This window comes from Nyctibius grandis, assembly GCF_013368605.1.
Source record: "Nyctibius grandis isolate bNycGra1 chromosome W unlocalized genomic scaffold, bNycGra1.pri SUPER_W_unloc_1, whole genome shotgun sequence".
Classification (NCBI taxonomy): domain Eukaryota; kingdom Metazoa; phylum Chordata; class Aves; order Nyctibiiformes; family Nyctibiidae; genus Nyctibius; species Nyctibius grandis.
The window spans coordinates 2,553,411-2,569,995 of NW_027167472.1; the positions used below are offsets into that span (position 1 = coordinate 2,553,411).

Here is a 16,585-nt window from a genome sequence, read left to right on the forward strand (position 1 = left end):
TAATATGACAAACTTTATTAACATACTGATGCAGACATTCTAGTGTATTTACGGGAATCTGAGGTGAATCCTTGTTTACATGTCAAGAGAATGTAAAAAATAAGTCATATTAACAAAAAAATCAAACCCTTCACTCTCAAAAATATTTTTTAATATTCCAAATACTTATTCCAAACTAGTTTTATAAAACAGAGGAGGCAAAACAATTACTTCCATGCAGAAACTAAAAAAATAATTTAATAGGTTTAAAGTAGCAAATGAACCCAGTTTCAAAATGTTTGAATGAGATGGCTTAAAATAACAAGTGATCCAATTTAGCCAAGCTCACATTCTTTCCCATGATGTAAAAAATCATATATACATTTTATTGTAGAATACAGTAAGAAACAAAAAGATAACTTGAGCACTTACTTATCCAAGAGCAATTTCTAACATCAAGTCTAAATTAGCAACAAACAAGCAGACCATCAATTTTTCAGTATTAAATTACCATAAATACCAGATAACTGTACAAAAAAAACCCAACCCAAATCCAAAACCCAAAAGCCTTTTCTTTGTTAAAAGGTGCCCACAGAAATATCCACCAGCTGCAGTCAAACGTGCATTAGAAGCTGCTTGCTCTGGAAAGATTTTTTCCGTCCAAGTATTTGTAACACAATGCCCTGTCAAAATTCTATTCAAATAAATTACTGATAACATTCAGCTGATTGATACCACTTACAATGTGGACAGTCATGTACACAGTATGACAGTGGATTTTTGCAGCAATGGAAAAATAACCAGAAAGTGGTTCTAAATTCTAGATTATAGTTCATGTGTTATTTCTTGCAAACATATGGTCTCCTCTAAGGGTAAGGTGTTGGAGCTGGTATTGTAGCATGTCTGTTTCAGCAGGTTCCTCGATGCTCATTTTGTCTAAATTGAGGTAGTCCAGGGATTTAGAGTGAGCCCTTTTACCTTTTAAAAGGCAAAGAGGCAGGGGACCATGAAGTGCCCTGTAAGGTTCATACGGTAAAGCCTTAGTGCATTTATCCCCTGAGCTGGGCATTCGCCTCCTCCTCCTCCCATTTACTGCTGGGATCTCATATGGTTGATAGTACCTACTTCTAGTTTTGTACAAACGGGAGGAACATGCAAGTCCTGAATGAAGCTGTTTAGAGTGCAAGTTAGGCCTGGATTCTCCTTTATTATCTTCATTTCCTGTATACTTTTGGGCTAATTTTAGCAGCTCCTCTCCAGTCGTGAAGCCAAACAGGTAGTTAGAATCCATACAAAGGACCTGATAGGCTGAAACTGTCCGTCGCATTGGTGAGCAGGGGGTACTGGAACATCGTGGTTTCTCTGCTTCTGTTTTGCTGGCAGAACTGACCTCTGCAAGAGGTACAGGGAGGGTAGATATGGTGGTTCTGGACTCTCCATTTATGTCCATTCTAAGCACAGTTCTATTCTCCTAAAAATAAAAGAGAGATTGATCATAAATAGAGCCTTTAGCCAATAAAGGAGCTGAGAGAGGATCTCGGAAATAAATTTTTTTATCACCTAGAAACCATAACCAGTACTTCTCTATTCAGTTTTGTCTTACACTCCACAGAGTGTCTCATGACAAAACTATCACTGACTGTGACTGACAGAGTTTGTATCCCTTAACTTGTTTGACAACTCTGGCTGGAGGAGGGGATGGGTGCTACAGAGGCCTGCAAGTCTGGCAAGAGATAAGGGCCTTGGGAGCAGAACAATGCCTTTGCTGTGCCTTAATTGTTGTGATTTACAACTCTGGCTGGAGGAAGAGATAAGTCCTGCGGAGGCAGGATGGTGTCTTTTCCTTGGGGCCAACCTACATCTTTGTAACATGAAGGCATCAACCACGCTTGCGCAGAAGCGGGGTCATACAGCAGACACCACAACTAGGGGGGATCACGACCACCAGATACCCCTTGGGGGACCACCGACTCATTTTGAGAACGATCTAAGACCACAAATGCGCAGGCATCCTGATCAGCATGAGAAGCGAATGGATGGGGGAGACAAGAAGGATGTTACCACCCTCTCCTATCTCGCATGCAAATTACCTAAAGTATTTAGAACTTCTCGCTTGGGATGTTGGCGCGCTCCCACCTGCCACCTGAGGACTGATCCACCAGAGGAGCAACTCTGCAAGCAATTTACCAACTCTACAAACAACTTACATCACTGGATCCAAGGGTGGTGATCTCTCTTTTCCTCTCTCATATTCTCTATCCTCTTTCTCTTTTCCCTTTTCCTTTTCTCAGTGCCTTTAGAAACCCAAGACACTTATGACCATGCTACTTTCCCTGTATTAATAAATTGTTCTTAATTTCATACCAGTTATTTGGTGTCGTTTCACCTTAATTTACTCCAAGGGATATATGAACTAGTTGCGACCAGGTCGTAACACTGACATCTGCCTTTTAAAATTATTTTGGCCCCCTTTTTAATAACAAATACTATAAATATACTCTTGATATTCTTAAACATGTTTAAAATATATTATTGAGTAGTACTATACAAAAAACGGAAGTATCTTTCTACTCTATTTTTTTAATCCTTTTAGTCTATTTGATCCTTTATAACCCCTTTCCTTTGAGGCCATCTACATCCATTAACACATCCACAGTAACATCTCCTGTACTCAGCTGCATATTTTTTCCACTCACAATAATATCAGTAAACATACCTTTAAAAAAAAAAAAAAAAGGCATCTAACAGTTACTACCTCAGGCATAACCATGGACTAGACCTGACCTACTGGGTACTGCAATGTTTCCCTGTGGTAGGTTGACCTTGCCTGGCCGCCAGGTGCCCACCAAACCACTCTATCACTCCCCCTCCTCAACAAGGATGGGGAAGAAAAATACGATGAAAAAGCTTGTGGGTCAATATAAGGACAGGGAGATCACTCAGCAATTACCATCATGGGCAAAACAGACTTGACTTGGGGAAATTAATCTAATATATTGCAAAACAAAATCAGAGTAGAATAATAAGAAATAAGAACAAATCTAAAAACTCTTTCCTCACACCCCTCCCTTCTTCCCAGGCTCAACTTTACTCCCAAATTATCTACCTCCTCCCCCCCAAGCGGTGCAGAGGGATGGGGAATGGAGGTTGCAGTCAGTTCATAATGCGTTGTCTCTGCCACTCCTTCCTCCTCACGCTCTTCCCCTGCTCCAGTGTGGGGTCCCACCCATGGGATACAGTCCTTCACGACGTTCTCCAATGTGGGTCCTTCACACGGGCTGCAGTTCTTCAAGAACTGCTCCAGCATGGCTCCTTTCCATGGGGTGCAGTCCTTCAGGAATGGACTGCTCCAGTGTGGGTCCCCCGCAGGGTCACAGGTACTGCCAGAAAACCTGCTCCTGCATGGGCTCCTCTCCATGGTCCGCAGTTCCTGCCAGGAGCCTGTTCTGTCGTGGGGTCTCCACAGGCTGCAGATTCCTTTAGGGCACATCCACCTGCTCTGTCATAGGGTCCTCCATGGGCTGTAGGGTGGATATCTATTCCACCCTGGACCTCCATGGGCTGCAGGGGGACAACCTACTTCATCATGGTCTTCACCACAGGCTGCAGGGGAATCTCTGCTCCAGCGCCTGGAGCACCTCCTCCCCCTCCTTCACTAACCTTGGTGTCTGCTGGACTGTTTCACATTTTTCTCACTCATAGCTGCTGCACAGCATTTTTTATCATTTCTTCAATATGTTATCACAGAGGCAGCACCGGCGTCACTGATTGGCTCAGCTTTGGCCAGCAGATGGTCCGTTCTGGAGGTGGCTGGAACTGGCTCTGTCCAACATGGAGGTAGCTTCTGGTGTCTTCTCACAGAAGCCACCCCTGTAGACCCTCTCACTACCAAAACACTGTGGGATATTTGGTTAATTTATTTATAACAAAGTAAACAGTTTACTAGTGTCCAATAAATACACCATAAGATTCTTAGAAGTATCTTAAGAATAACCAATATTCAGATTTCTATGGATTTTTTATTATTATTATTATTGGAAACAGACTACTTTTCCCTGACTTTTCTTCCTTCACAGCTATTCCAAAATCTTCAGTTCGGTGCCTTTACAAATACAACCTTCCACCACTAGCCATTACCATCTTTAACATGGAAAGATAAGGTTGATATCACAGCAATTATATACAAGTGGATCCCAGAACACTTTGAATTCTGCTTTGAATGCCATCTACATTCTCTCTGTGTAGCTATTTCACAAAATGCAAAGGTCACATCTGTTTCCAATCCACCTTACCTTCATCGTCAGCCTCACCTTTGCTCTAAACAGTAGCTAGTGACTCACTAGCAAATAGATTTCAGGAAAAAAAAAAAACACTACATAGCTTTGTAATGTTTAAAGGCAACGAGACTCAAAGAAGAAAGAAAAGTTAGTATGTAAGTGTCCAGCAGAAAAAAGTTCATTATAGGAAATTGTAAGACACATTAATGGTTTAGTAACATTTCACAAATGAGACTGCCTTTACAGTGTGCTATTACCAGTTTGCAAACTTTTAAAGTTGCTACTTGCTGCCATCCTGAGGCTTGAGAGGTCACAGACAGAGAAGCAAAGATGGAACGAGCAAGGGAAGGAAAGTACCACCTCCTTTTCAGTACTTTATTCAATCATTTGGAACTAGACGCCCCTATGTAAAATAGAATTAAAACAAACAACCCCATCAAGGTTAACCACCATTCAATTGTTTTAAAATAAGAGGGGAAGCTTCATGCAAATCTCACTTGTAAAAAAAAAAAAAAATCTATCCTAATGCAAAATTTAAGCCTACTTTGTTTTTGTTCAGGGACTGTGAAGGAGTGGCTTAAGTAACACTCCCACCTCTACTACCTTGCTTAGTGTCAAATCAACCTGTTCCTTCACTCCCATTCTAATTAAATAGGAGTAAAGTTCTCATAGTTTTGCTAAACAGGATTTTATTTGCCAGTCATTGACAAAAAAACTTCTATTATGGAGACATTATTACCAAAGTTTCTTTAGTCTTAAATATCCTTTTCCAGTTCTCCTTATAATTGTGGTCTACTTAGGATTCTTCATTACCAGTTTTGTACAGTATTCCTTATACAGATAAGTAGATACAATTCATCCAGCACGTTTTAAAACATTTTGTATTAAAAAATGCAGATAATGCAGCAAAAATTAAACAAAAAATGAAAATACTATATTAAACGTAACACTGACATTTTTCACTGAAGAAAAAAGCTACATAAAAACCTCAATAATGTTGCTTGTTATATTTAACTGGTTATCTGAAATATATTTATGGAGTCAATTCAAACTTTCAAAATAGCAGAAACAAATGTTATTTCCTACTTTAGCACCGTATCTAGACAACAAGACAATAAATACAGTGAGGTTCCAGCACACAGAGTTAAAGATACTCATGACAATGCCTTGTGTAGAAATTATAGTTCCTGCACCATCAAGAATCAAGGTTACTGGAAACATAGCACAGAAAAAACTTAAAACTTTTGACTATCATGGACTTTTAGACAAGAAACAAATATTTAACTGTTCCTGCTCTTTTGATTCCTACCTTTATCCTCCAGTTCAGAAATATTTCCAGTAATCTAGAAGGATTCAATTTTTTTTGTTAAAAAGCAGAAACAACACGAGAAGAAGTCGCCGAGGGGAGCTGCTCCGGAGCCGGACCGTCCCGCAGCGTAGTGGCAGATCTTGGCGCACAGGGGCTTTTCCTGAGGTGAGCAAACGCCAGGGCAGCGGTGAGAGACGCCAGGAGCCGGCAGCTCTTGCGGAGAGTCGCTGACGAGGCGGGGGCGTTGCCAGAGCAACTGCGGCCCCTCCTACAAAAGGCGGCCTAGGGAGCGCCAGCAACTAGAGTGTGGTGCAGCAGTTCGCGCAGGGAGGGTGGCACAGAGCAAGCGCAGACAGCCTACCTGACCCTCAAGGTAGAATGGTGGGTACTCGCCTGAGAGCAAAAGATGCAGCCCTGGCTCGGGGATCTGCACTATCGACCCCAGCCATGACCGATGCCTCCACCCAGACAGAGCTGCTGAAGGGAGAGGCTGGAGTGCAGACCTTGGGCTGTGGTAAGTGCCTTGTTCTTTCACCTGGGGCAGGGATGAGCAGCAGGAGACCTGCCTGCATCAGGTGTGCCCAGGTGGAGGACCTCCTGCAGCAGGTGGCTGAGCTGCAGGAGGCAGTGTAACATGAAGGAGGCTGAGAAGGAGTTGGATAACAGGGTCCAAGTCTAGTCTGTAGTGGCCCTGCAGTACATGGCCAAACAGCTGAAACCCCTGCCCCCCCCCCCCCCCCCCCCCAGCGGCACACTCAGAAGGAAGGGGGGATAAAACTGCAGAAGAATGGAAGGTTGCAAAGGCAAGGACCAGCAGGGGGAAGAGACTTCCCCCAAAGCCTGAGGTGCCCCTGCAGAACTGCCTCACTCCTCTGCAGTCTGAGGAGGAAAGACTCACCGCATCAGGAGAGACACTGGAGCCCAGTAAGGCAGCCCAGTGTGCTCCCCATATAAAGACCAGTGCTACCAAAAAAAAAGCGACAGGTGACAGTGGTAGGTGACTCTCTACTGAAATGCACAGAGGTGCCCATCTGCCGACCTGATGCACCCTCTAGAGAGGTGTACTGCTTACCGGGAGCTCGCATCAGGGATGTCATGGAGAGACTACTGAGCCTAGTACAGCCCACGGACTATTACCCACTGCTGCTGTTTCACGTGGGCACCAGTGATACAGCTAAGAGCAGTCTGAGGCATATCAAGGAGGACTACAGAGCCCTGGGAGCAGTGGTAAAGGACTCTGGGGCCCAGGTAGTTTTCTCATCAATACTCCCAGTCAAAGGGAAGAGGACTAAAAGGGACAGTCGAATTAGGCAAATCAACACATGGCTACAGGACCGGTGCCACAGCCAGGGGTTTGGTTACTTAGACCACGGGACTCACTTTGAGAAACCTGGTCTTCTGGCAGCTGACGGGGTCCATCTGTCAGAGAAGGGGAAGACCATCCTCGGTCATAGGCTTGCCAAGCTGGTGAAGAGGGCTTTAAACTAGAGTTGCCGGGGGAGGGGAACCTCAGTGCATCCCAATTCAGCCAGTTTGATGCCAGGGCCAGCAATAGGTGCCCAGGGCCTGGAGAAGGCTGGCAGGTCAGCAGGAGAGTGCCATAGGAGCAGCGGAAAGGAATTTCAGCCAGTAAGTCAGCTTCGTTGGGGGCCCAACTGAAATGCCTCTACACAAATGCACAGAGCATGGGGAACAAACAAGGGGATCTAGAGACGTGCGCATACCTGCAAGGCTACGACCTTATTGGCATCACGGAGACGTGGTGGGATGGCTCCGATGACTGTAGTGTTGGAATGGAGGGATACAGGCTTTTTAGGAAGGACAGACAGGAGAGGTGAGGAGGTGGTGTAGCCCTCTATGTCAATGACCAGCTGGAGTGCATGGAGCTCTGGCTGGGGATGGAGAAGGAGCCAAAAGAGAGCTTATGGGTCAGGATTAAAGGGAGGGCAGGGATGGGAGACATTATAGTGGGTGTCTGCTACAGGCCACCTGACCAGGAAGACTGAGCGGATGAGGCCCTCTAATAGACAGATAGGTGTTGCCTCATGTTCACAGACATCATAAAAATATAGTTGCTTTGCAAAGTTTTACTATGATTAGTAAACAGTAGTGTGTGTGTGTGTGTGTTAAGTAGCAATTAGTCAATTCATGTTGTACCTGAATGCTTGAAAGGTGTAAGAACCATGTGTAAAACCACATTCGGGGTGCCCACATTTGGATGGGACACCTCATGCACATGAATATAATAATTACTCTTGTAATTCTATATTTTGCATCCTAGTCTCTCTCCTCAGTTGGGAAAAAAGGTTGGGGGATTTTTAAGCCAAATGACAGTCTTAAATATCCCAAGACCTGCTTCCTCCTTTTACATGATGAACATTATTATGGTGTTAAGGATGTCAGGAATCACAGAATCAACTAGGTTGGAAGAGACCTCTGGGATCATCAAGTCCAACCTTTGACCTAACACCACTGTGTCAACTAGACCATGGCACTAAGTGCCACATCTAGTTATTTCTTAAACACCTCCAGAGATGGTGACTCCACCACCTCCCTGGGTAGCCCATTCCAATGCCTAATAACCCTTTCTGTGAAGAAATTTTTCCTGATGTCTAACCTGAACCTCCCCTGGTGCAGCTTGAGGCTATGCCCTCTAGTCCTGTTGCTAGTTGCCTGGGAGAAGAGGACAACCCCCACCTCACTACAACCTCCTTTCAGGTAGTTGTAGAGAGTGATAAGGTCTCCCCTCAGCCTCCTTTTTTCCAGGCTAAACAATCCCAGTTCCCCCAGCCGCTCCTCATAGGACATACCGTCCAGACCCTTCACCAGCTTTGTTGCCCTCCTCTGGACTCGCTCCAGCACCTCAATGTCTTTCTTGAAGTGAGGGGCCGCGAACTGGACACAGTACTCGAGGTGCAGCCTCACCAGTGCTGAGTACAGGGGGACAATTACTTCCCTAGTCCTGCTGGCCACACTATTCCTGATAGATGCCAGGATGCTGTTGGCCTTCTTGGCCACCTGGGCACACTGCTGGCTCATGTTCAGCTGGCTGTCCACCAATACCCCCAGGTCCTTTTCCACTGGGCCGCTTTCCAACCACTCTTCCCCCAGCCTGTAGCACTGTATGGGGTTGTTATGGCCAAAGTGTAGGACCCAGCACTTGGCCTTGTTGAACTTCATGCCATTGGTCTCGGCCCATCTATCTGACCTGTCCAGATCTCTCTGCAGAGCTTTCCTACCCTCAGGCAGATCAACACTCCCACCCAACTTGGTGTTGTCCGCAAATTTACTGAGGGTGCACTCGATACCATCATCCAGATCATCAATAAAGATATTAAACAGGACTGGGCCCAGTACTGAGCCCTGGGGGACACCACTAGTGACCGGACACCAACTGGATGCAGTACCATTCACCACCACTCTCTGGGCCCAGCCATCCAGCCAGTTCTTAACCCAGCGAAGAGTGCACCTGTCCAAGCCGTGGGCTGCCAGCTTATCCAGGAGAATGCTGTGGGAGACAGTATCAAAGGCTTTGCTGAAGTCCAAGTATACTACATCCACAGCCTTTCCCTCATCCACTAGGTGGGTCACCCAGTCATAAAAAGAGAACAGGTTGGTCAGGCAGGACCTGCCTTTCCTAAACCCATGCTGACTAGGCCTGATCCCCTGGTTGTCCTCTATGTGCTGTGTAATTGTACTCAAGATGATCTGTTCCATGACCTTGCCAGGCACCGAGGTCAGGCTGACAGGCCTGTAGTTCCCGGGATCCTCCTTCTGGCCCTTCTTGTGGATGATTGTCACATTGGCCAGCCTCCAGTCCTCTGGGACCTCCCCGGTTAGCCAGGACTGATAACAAATAATGGAGAGCAGCTTAGCAAACTCTTCTGCCAGCTCCCTCAGTACCCTTGGGTGGATACCATCCGGTCCCATAGACTTGTGAGCATCCAAGTGGCACATGAAGTCACTAACTACTTCCTCCTGACTTACAGGGGGTCTATTCTGCTCCCTGTCCCTGTCTACTGACTCAGGGGGACAGTTGCCCTGAGGATAACTGCTCTTACTGTGAAAGACTGAGGCAAAGAAGGTATCAAGCACCCCAGCCTTTTCCTCATCCCTGGTCACAATGTTCCCCCACGCATGCAATAAGGAATGGAGATACTCCCTTGATCTTTTTTGTTCATATATTTATAAAAACATTTTTTATTATCTTTTACTGCAGTGGCTACATTGAGTTCTAGTTGAGCTTTTGCCTTTCCAATTTTCCTTCTACGTGACCTAACAACATCCTTGTACTCTTCCTGAGTTGCCTGCCCCTTTTTCCAAAGATCATAAACCTTCTTTTTTCCCCCCTAAGTTCCTGTGAAAGCTCCCTGCTCAACCAAGCTGGAATTCTTCCCCCACGGCTCTTCTTTTGGCTCATGGGGATGGCCTGCTCCTGCGCCTTTAAGATTTCTTTCTTAAAGTATGTCCAGCTTTCCTGGACCCCTTTGTTATCAAGAACTATTTCCCATGGGACTCTCTGAACCAGTGTTCTAAATAGGCCAAAGTCTGCCCTCCAGAAGTCCAAGGTAGAGGTTTTGTTGACCCCCTTCCTTCTTTCCTCAAGAATCAAAAGCTCTATCATTTTGTGGTCACTGTGCCCAAGACGGCCTCCAACCACCACATCTCCCACCAGACCTTCTCTGTTTGTAAACAGCAGGTCTAGCAGGGCACCTCCCCTGGTGGGCTCACTAACAATTTGTGCTAGGAAGTTATCTTGCACACACTCCAGGAACCTCCTAGACTGCCTCCTTTCTGCTGAGTTGAGTTTCCAGCAGACATCCAGCAAATTAAAGTCTCCTACTAGAACAAGGGCTAGCGATTGTGAGACATCAGCCAGCTGCTTGTAGAATAGTTCATCTGCCTCTTCATCCTGGTTGGGTGGTCTATAACAGACTCCCACCAGGATATCTGCCTTGCTGGCCTTTCCCCTGATTCTTAACCATAGGCACTCAACCTTATCATCACTATCCTGAAGCTCTATACAATCAAAACACTCCCTAATGTAAAGGGCCACCCCACCGCCTCTCTTTCCTCTCCTGTCCCTTCTGAAAAGCTTGTAACCATCCATTACAGCACTCCAGTCATGTGAGTCATCCCACCACATTTCTGTGATGGTAAGTACATCATATCTTTCCTGCTGCACAATGACCTCTAGCTCCTCCTGTTTGTTACCCATGCTGCATGCGAACACAAAAAAAAAAAAAAAAACAACAAAAAAAAACAAACAAACAAAACAAACAAAAAAAAAAAAGCCCCACCCCTCCTCAGCAAGCTTTACCCATTTATAGTGAACCTGACATTAATGTTATAGAATACATCTGTGGGCCAACCTGGGTCAGCTGCCCTGGATTTAACTGCTAAGGGCCTTGATCACCATACCACAGCTGGCCACAAACTGAAACAAAATATAACAGAAAAGTGATTCTATAAATTTTATCCCCACGAAACCAGGACAAATGGCTTAAGTACACAAATGAAAAGGAAAATAATCAAATCAGTCATGCATTGCAAGGTGGTGAATATCAAGTAGGATCCTACTTATTGGGTGGCTATGCAGTCATTGATGGGGCACTGACAGCTTTTGTATTTAATCGGTGCTTTTTCCATGGCTCTGTCAAATGCTACCATGAAAATGACTGGAATCCTCTGGCAGGGGCCACCTTCAGATATTTGTATTGCATAACACAACAAAAAATGGACTACCTAAAGAGAGCAGATTTTAACATCAGATCTATATGGGAGCAGGAGTGGGTTGCTATGACAAAATCAGATGGGGAGCTTGCAGAGTTCTTAGCCAGGACCAAACTGTGTGAAAGGCAAGATGCTAACTGCAATATGACTTGCTTAGAAGAATGAACACTACCTGAGACTATAAGCTTTTACCTCAGGGTCAATGTTACCAGAAGACCCAACCTAAGCCAGCTCTTACCAACTGAGAACACCCCATGCAGACAATAAAACAATAGAAGATTTACCTTTAAAAAAACCAGGCATATAACCACATCCAGAACTGCAATCGACCAGAATCTAGGATAAACCCACACATACCTGCACAGGTCATCAGTTTAGAACAATGAACACACCACTGACCGTATGTCCGCACCACCTGCACAGGACAAGCACGTACTGATCCTGCATGGGACAAGTACATACCTGTAGAGGGGTTTCTGGAGGAGAATGGTCATATAATGAGCCAGAAGTATGAGAGTATGGAGTGAGGGCCTAGCTGCGTGACAAGAGTCATGTAGTTAGTGTCAACAAGCTGACCTTGGAGAGATGAGGAAAAACAGCAGTTGAGCAAACAAGAATTGCGGGAGTAGCCAAGGGGAGCCGGACACGGAGGAGAAGAAACAAGAACTGATGGAGCCAATCAAGAAAAGACCAGTGTCAGAGCAGTAACCAATCAACACATCAAAGAAGAGTGTGCTTGAAGTGTGGACAGTAATATTAACCAATAGCAATGCACATGCTTGCAGCCAGGGAAAGTACAAATGTATAAAAGGGACAGCTTATGCTTAATAAAGCGTCTTTGTAGGTAGATTAGGGTACGGCGACCGGAAAATCTCGGGCTGTAACGGAAGGTAGGCGTGGCGAAAGGAGCAGGATGTGTCATTATCGTGCGAGTTCGTACGGGACAAGACGACTATATAAGGCTGTTGCGCAGTTAAATAAACGCCATTTGTTGCATCCTCACATTGGTGTCAGTGCTCAATGGCCCTGGGGTGCGGATAGCCTCAGGCCAGCCAGCAACCGAACGGAGCTTGATGCAGACAAGCGGCAACAAGTGGTGACCCCGACGTGATTGCTGGGCTGGCGGACCGCAGGCGGTCGGAGTGGGTTCGCGAACCATGGAAACCTTGATAAAGGTGATTTCGTTACCGGGCGGGGAATTTAAGATTTCTGTGAAATCGAAAGACGTAGCCCAGTGTGTGGACTGTCTCGTTAAAGGGGGGGGGCGGTGGCAGGACCGGCTGATTGTTTACAGCCGAATACCTGGGAGCGGTGCTCGATGCAGCTCGCTGAGCGAGCTATGGCAGCGGGTTCTGCCAAAGAATTAAAAACATGGGGAGTTATCTTGTGGCTGCTACGGACTGCGCGGGAGGACTGGGCGACACGGGATGCGGCTCGGACGTGTTTACATGGGGTCTACCCTGACCAAGACAGAAGTGACAGTGGTGAAACTCCTCCAACATATACTCTCTGAGAGAGGAATTAAATATGACGAAGCTGCGTTAAAGCAGTTACTGTTCTGGGCAAAAGATAAAGGACATTTTACAACCTTTAATGATGTCTTTGAAGTGCCTTTATGGGAGAAGATTGGTGACTCTCTCTGGAATGCGGTGTCAAGTGGTGATAAGGAAGCCTTTAAATTGTCTGCTACATGGAGGCTGGTTAGCGAAGCGTTAAAAGGAATAAAAGCAGAGAGAGAAGTCACACATACAGCTTTTATGGCTTTAGGATCGCAGACGTCTACTACCCCCTCACTGTTTGCGGGACCAACACCTCCCATGGCCCCGGTGGCTGTACCGGTGGCAGCTCCTTTATCACCGTGGGTACGGACGGCTCCAAAAAAAGCTGAGGAGCGGGGAGTGAGAAAAATAGATACAGATCCATCAGAACCGGTAGTGCGCCCTAAAACACGAACTCAATTTGAACTAATTGATTCAGACGCTGAACAGGAGACTTGGCAGAAACCCCCTCCGAAACCCCCTCCCTCTCATTGATCTCTCTACGGATGAGGCTGAGCAGGAGGACAAGAAGGAGGGTAAACATGCTTTGTACCCACCTTTACCGGATTCGCCATTTACAGAGTCAGCAGTACCAGAGTCACAAGGACTTAAAGGACTGTTACCATCACGAAATGGACACGAACTTGACATGACAGAGCTTGGTAGACGACTGGAAGAATTAAAGACGGAATTGCAGCAGCATCGTTCAGCCAACGCCTCGGGACACGTGACTATGTCTCCCCCAAAAACCCCCCTCTGTGTTCGGGACAAGTATTAGGGCCACCTCAACCTCCTTTACAACTCCCTACTCCACCTTTAGATCAGGGTGGGGGGGGAGGTTTGCGTCCATCTGGTAATGTGGGAGGTGAGGGAGAGGGTCAGCTTCCGCCCGCGTATACAGGGGAAGTGGGGGGAGGTGAGGGAGGAGTGAAATAGAAAGGGGTCATTCGAGATGTGTTATTAGAAGGAGTTGTGATTCCACGGGCATATCCGGTGATTGTGGGTGCGGGTCCTGAGGGGAGAAATATTTGGCAACTGTTAGATTGGAAAATTGTAAAAGAAGCATTACCACTATAGTTAGCGAAAGACAACACAGGTGAGGACTGCAGAAAAGTTGTTGCAGGGATGGCAAATAGTAATGCCACCTTAACTGAGCTAATGGATGCTTGTGAGAAAGTAGGAACCACCACATTTCAGATGGAGCATTTAGCAAAAACTTTTGCTGCGGCAATTAAGGTAGTTCATCGTTGTTATACATGCGAACAGGAAGGTCACTTTAAGAAAAACTGCCTTAAGAAGTTGAAGCTGAGTGGGAGAGATAACTCTGTTTTGATGTGTCATTGCTGTGGGAAGCTAGGGCATTTTGTGAAGCTGTGCAGGTCTCAGTATAATGCTCAAGGTCAGCTGATAACAACCAGCTGCAGAATACAGGGAAACTGGAGAAAGAATGTGGGGGGGGAACCGTATGCTGACACAAATGAATCTTCCCAGCCAGTTCCAGGCCTATGCAGTTAACTCGCAGCCCAAACCGCAGGGAGCGCAGGACTGGTGTTTCCACGCGGGGTTAACCTGTGCGGCTGCCAAGCCTTGGACCTGTGGCAAACAGGGATAATGCTAATGCTGATTGTCAAAAGATCATTGAAGCTTTACCTGGAAAAACAGATTTGAATGCTATGATAAAGGCATGTGCAAAAGTGGGTACTGTGGAACATAAGGCTCAAGTTATGGCTGCGGCCGTACTTGGGGCTTACGTCGTCACAATTGCAGTCTCTATTCCAATTGTTAGCAGGGGACACAACTTTAACAGCGTCACGACACACTACTTCAGAGATACAGCAACTGATTACTGAAATAGAAAGCAGGCTACATTCCAAATTTGTACATCGTATTGATTTGAATCAGGAAATACAAATTATCACTTTGTTTGATAGGCAAATTCCGTATGCAATAATTGGTCAATGGAATTCAGAATGATCAGATTCGTTACAGAGCTATTGGCACAGATTATTCATCAAAGGACGGATGCGATGTCGGGAGCTTGTGGCCAGAGATCCCTGCATCACTAACCGTTCCTATTTTGCAGCTCAATATTTTGAGTGGTGTATGGCTAATAGCTTTGCTTTGCAAACAGTTATGGAGAATTTTTCGGGACAGGTTGTTTACCACTTGCCCTCCCATCCTGTTATAAAATTGAGTGTGGAACTTCCAATTGCCACAGGAGTGTGGTGCGCAGACACTCCTGTGGATGGAACTACCATTTTTACGGATGGATCTGGGAACAGAGGCAAGACGGGCCTTGTCTAGTATTCTGATGGCAAGTGGGAATCTATGGTAGTACAACAAAAGGGTTCACCTCAGGTGGTAGAATTACGAGCTGTATTAAAAATATTTCAGAATTTTCCCATTCCCTTTAATTTGATTGCTGATTCAGCATATGTAGCTGGCATTATAAAGCAATTGGATAGATCTGTTATAGAGCATATATGTAATCAGTGTGTTTTTGAATTGCTGCGAGCTCTGTGGCAAGAAATTCAAATCCGAACTGCATTGTTTTATGTTTTACATGTAAGAAATCATACTAATTTGCCTGGGTTTATTGCAGAAGGCAATGCTCGAGTGGACTCTTTGGTTTTTCATCCTAAAACAACAATTTGTACCAGAGTGGAAGCAATAGCACAATTGCTTGTCAAAGTGCATAGAAGGATTACAGACATTACCGGACTAGACTCAGATGCTATCTATTTACCTATCAGAAAGGAATATCTACAGTGGTTAACAAATCAGTCAACTCTTTTTCAAATGGCCTTACAGGACTTTACTGGACAATTGTTAACACGTTTGCCAAAAGATAAAAAGCTACAGTTTATTTGCAAACAGGATTGGGAAGAAAAACCTATCAGATCAGAGATACCTATGACTGGACTAACTGTTTTTACTGATGCAGGAAAGCGATCACATTCAGCAGTTATTACCTGGCAAGAGGATGGACAATAGAAACATTGTAAATTCTCAGGACAAACTGAGGACTCATTGCAGACACTTGAATTTTTTGCGATATATCAGGTTTTTGTAAAATGGACCAATAAGAAATATGCGACTTTACACTATTTTGCTACAGTTGCATCAAGCAATAAACCTCAGAGAGATACCTTATTTTGTCACCCACATTCGTAGTCATCAATTTGATCAAAATTTGAGCATTGGAAATAATAAAGCAGACACACTTGTATCCTATATGCAAATATCACCAAATTTATTTGAACAAATACACCTATCCCATCAATTCTTTCATCAATCAGCGAAAATGTTAGCGAAACAATTTCACCTCACCATGGCACAAGCACGTGAATTAGTTAGTGCTTGTCCTAGTTGTCAGAAAATTGGCATGGGAATTGGAATAGGGGTCAATCCTCGAGAGTTGAGTGCGTTGCAACTGTGGCAAATGGATGTTACTCACATTGCAGAATTTGGAAGGCTCAAATATGTTCATGTATCTGTTGATACGTTTTCACATGTAATATGGGCAACAGCACAAACTGGGGAAACAGGTCGTCATGTCAAACGACATTTACTTGCTTGCTTTGCAAGTCTTGGGGTTCCACAACAACTTAAGACTGATAATGGACCAGCATACTGTTCATAAATTTTTCGTCAATTTTGTCAACTATGGGGTATTACACATATCACTGGGATTCCTCATTCGCCTACGGGTCAGGCGATTGTGGAACGTGCTCATAGTACATTGAAAC

At 45.1% G+C, this 16,585-nt stretch overlaps 1 protein-coding gene across 1 annotated transcript; it reads right to left on the reverse strand.

The window, feature by feature from the left end:
- Positions 1-811: 811 nt before the first annotated feature.
- LOC137677090 (macrophage immunometabolism regulator-like) lies at positions 812-4,277 on the reverse strand. The gene is made up of 2 exons (XM_068424276.1): positions 4,272-4,277; positions 812-1,450 (listed from the first exon to the last, which is right to left on the reverse strand). Exons 1-2 carry the CDS (start codon positions 4,275-4,277, stop codon positions 812-814), a joined length of 645 nt encoding a protein of 214 aa, XP_068280377.1.
- Between the last annotated feature and the right edge of the window lie 12,308 nt (positions 4,278-16,585).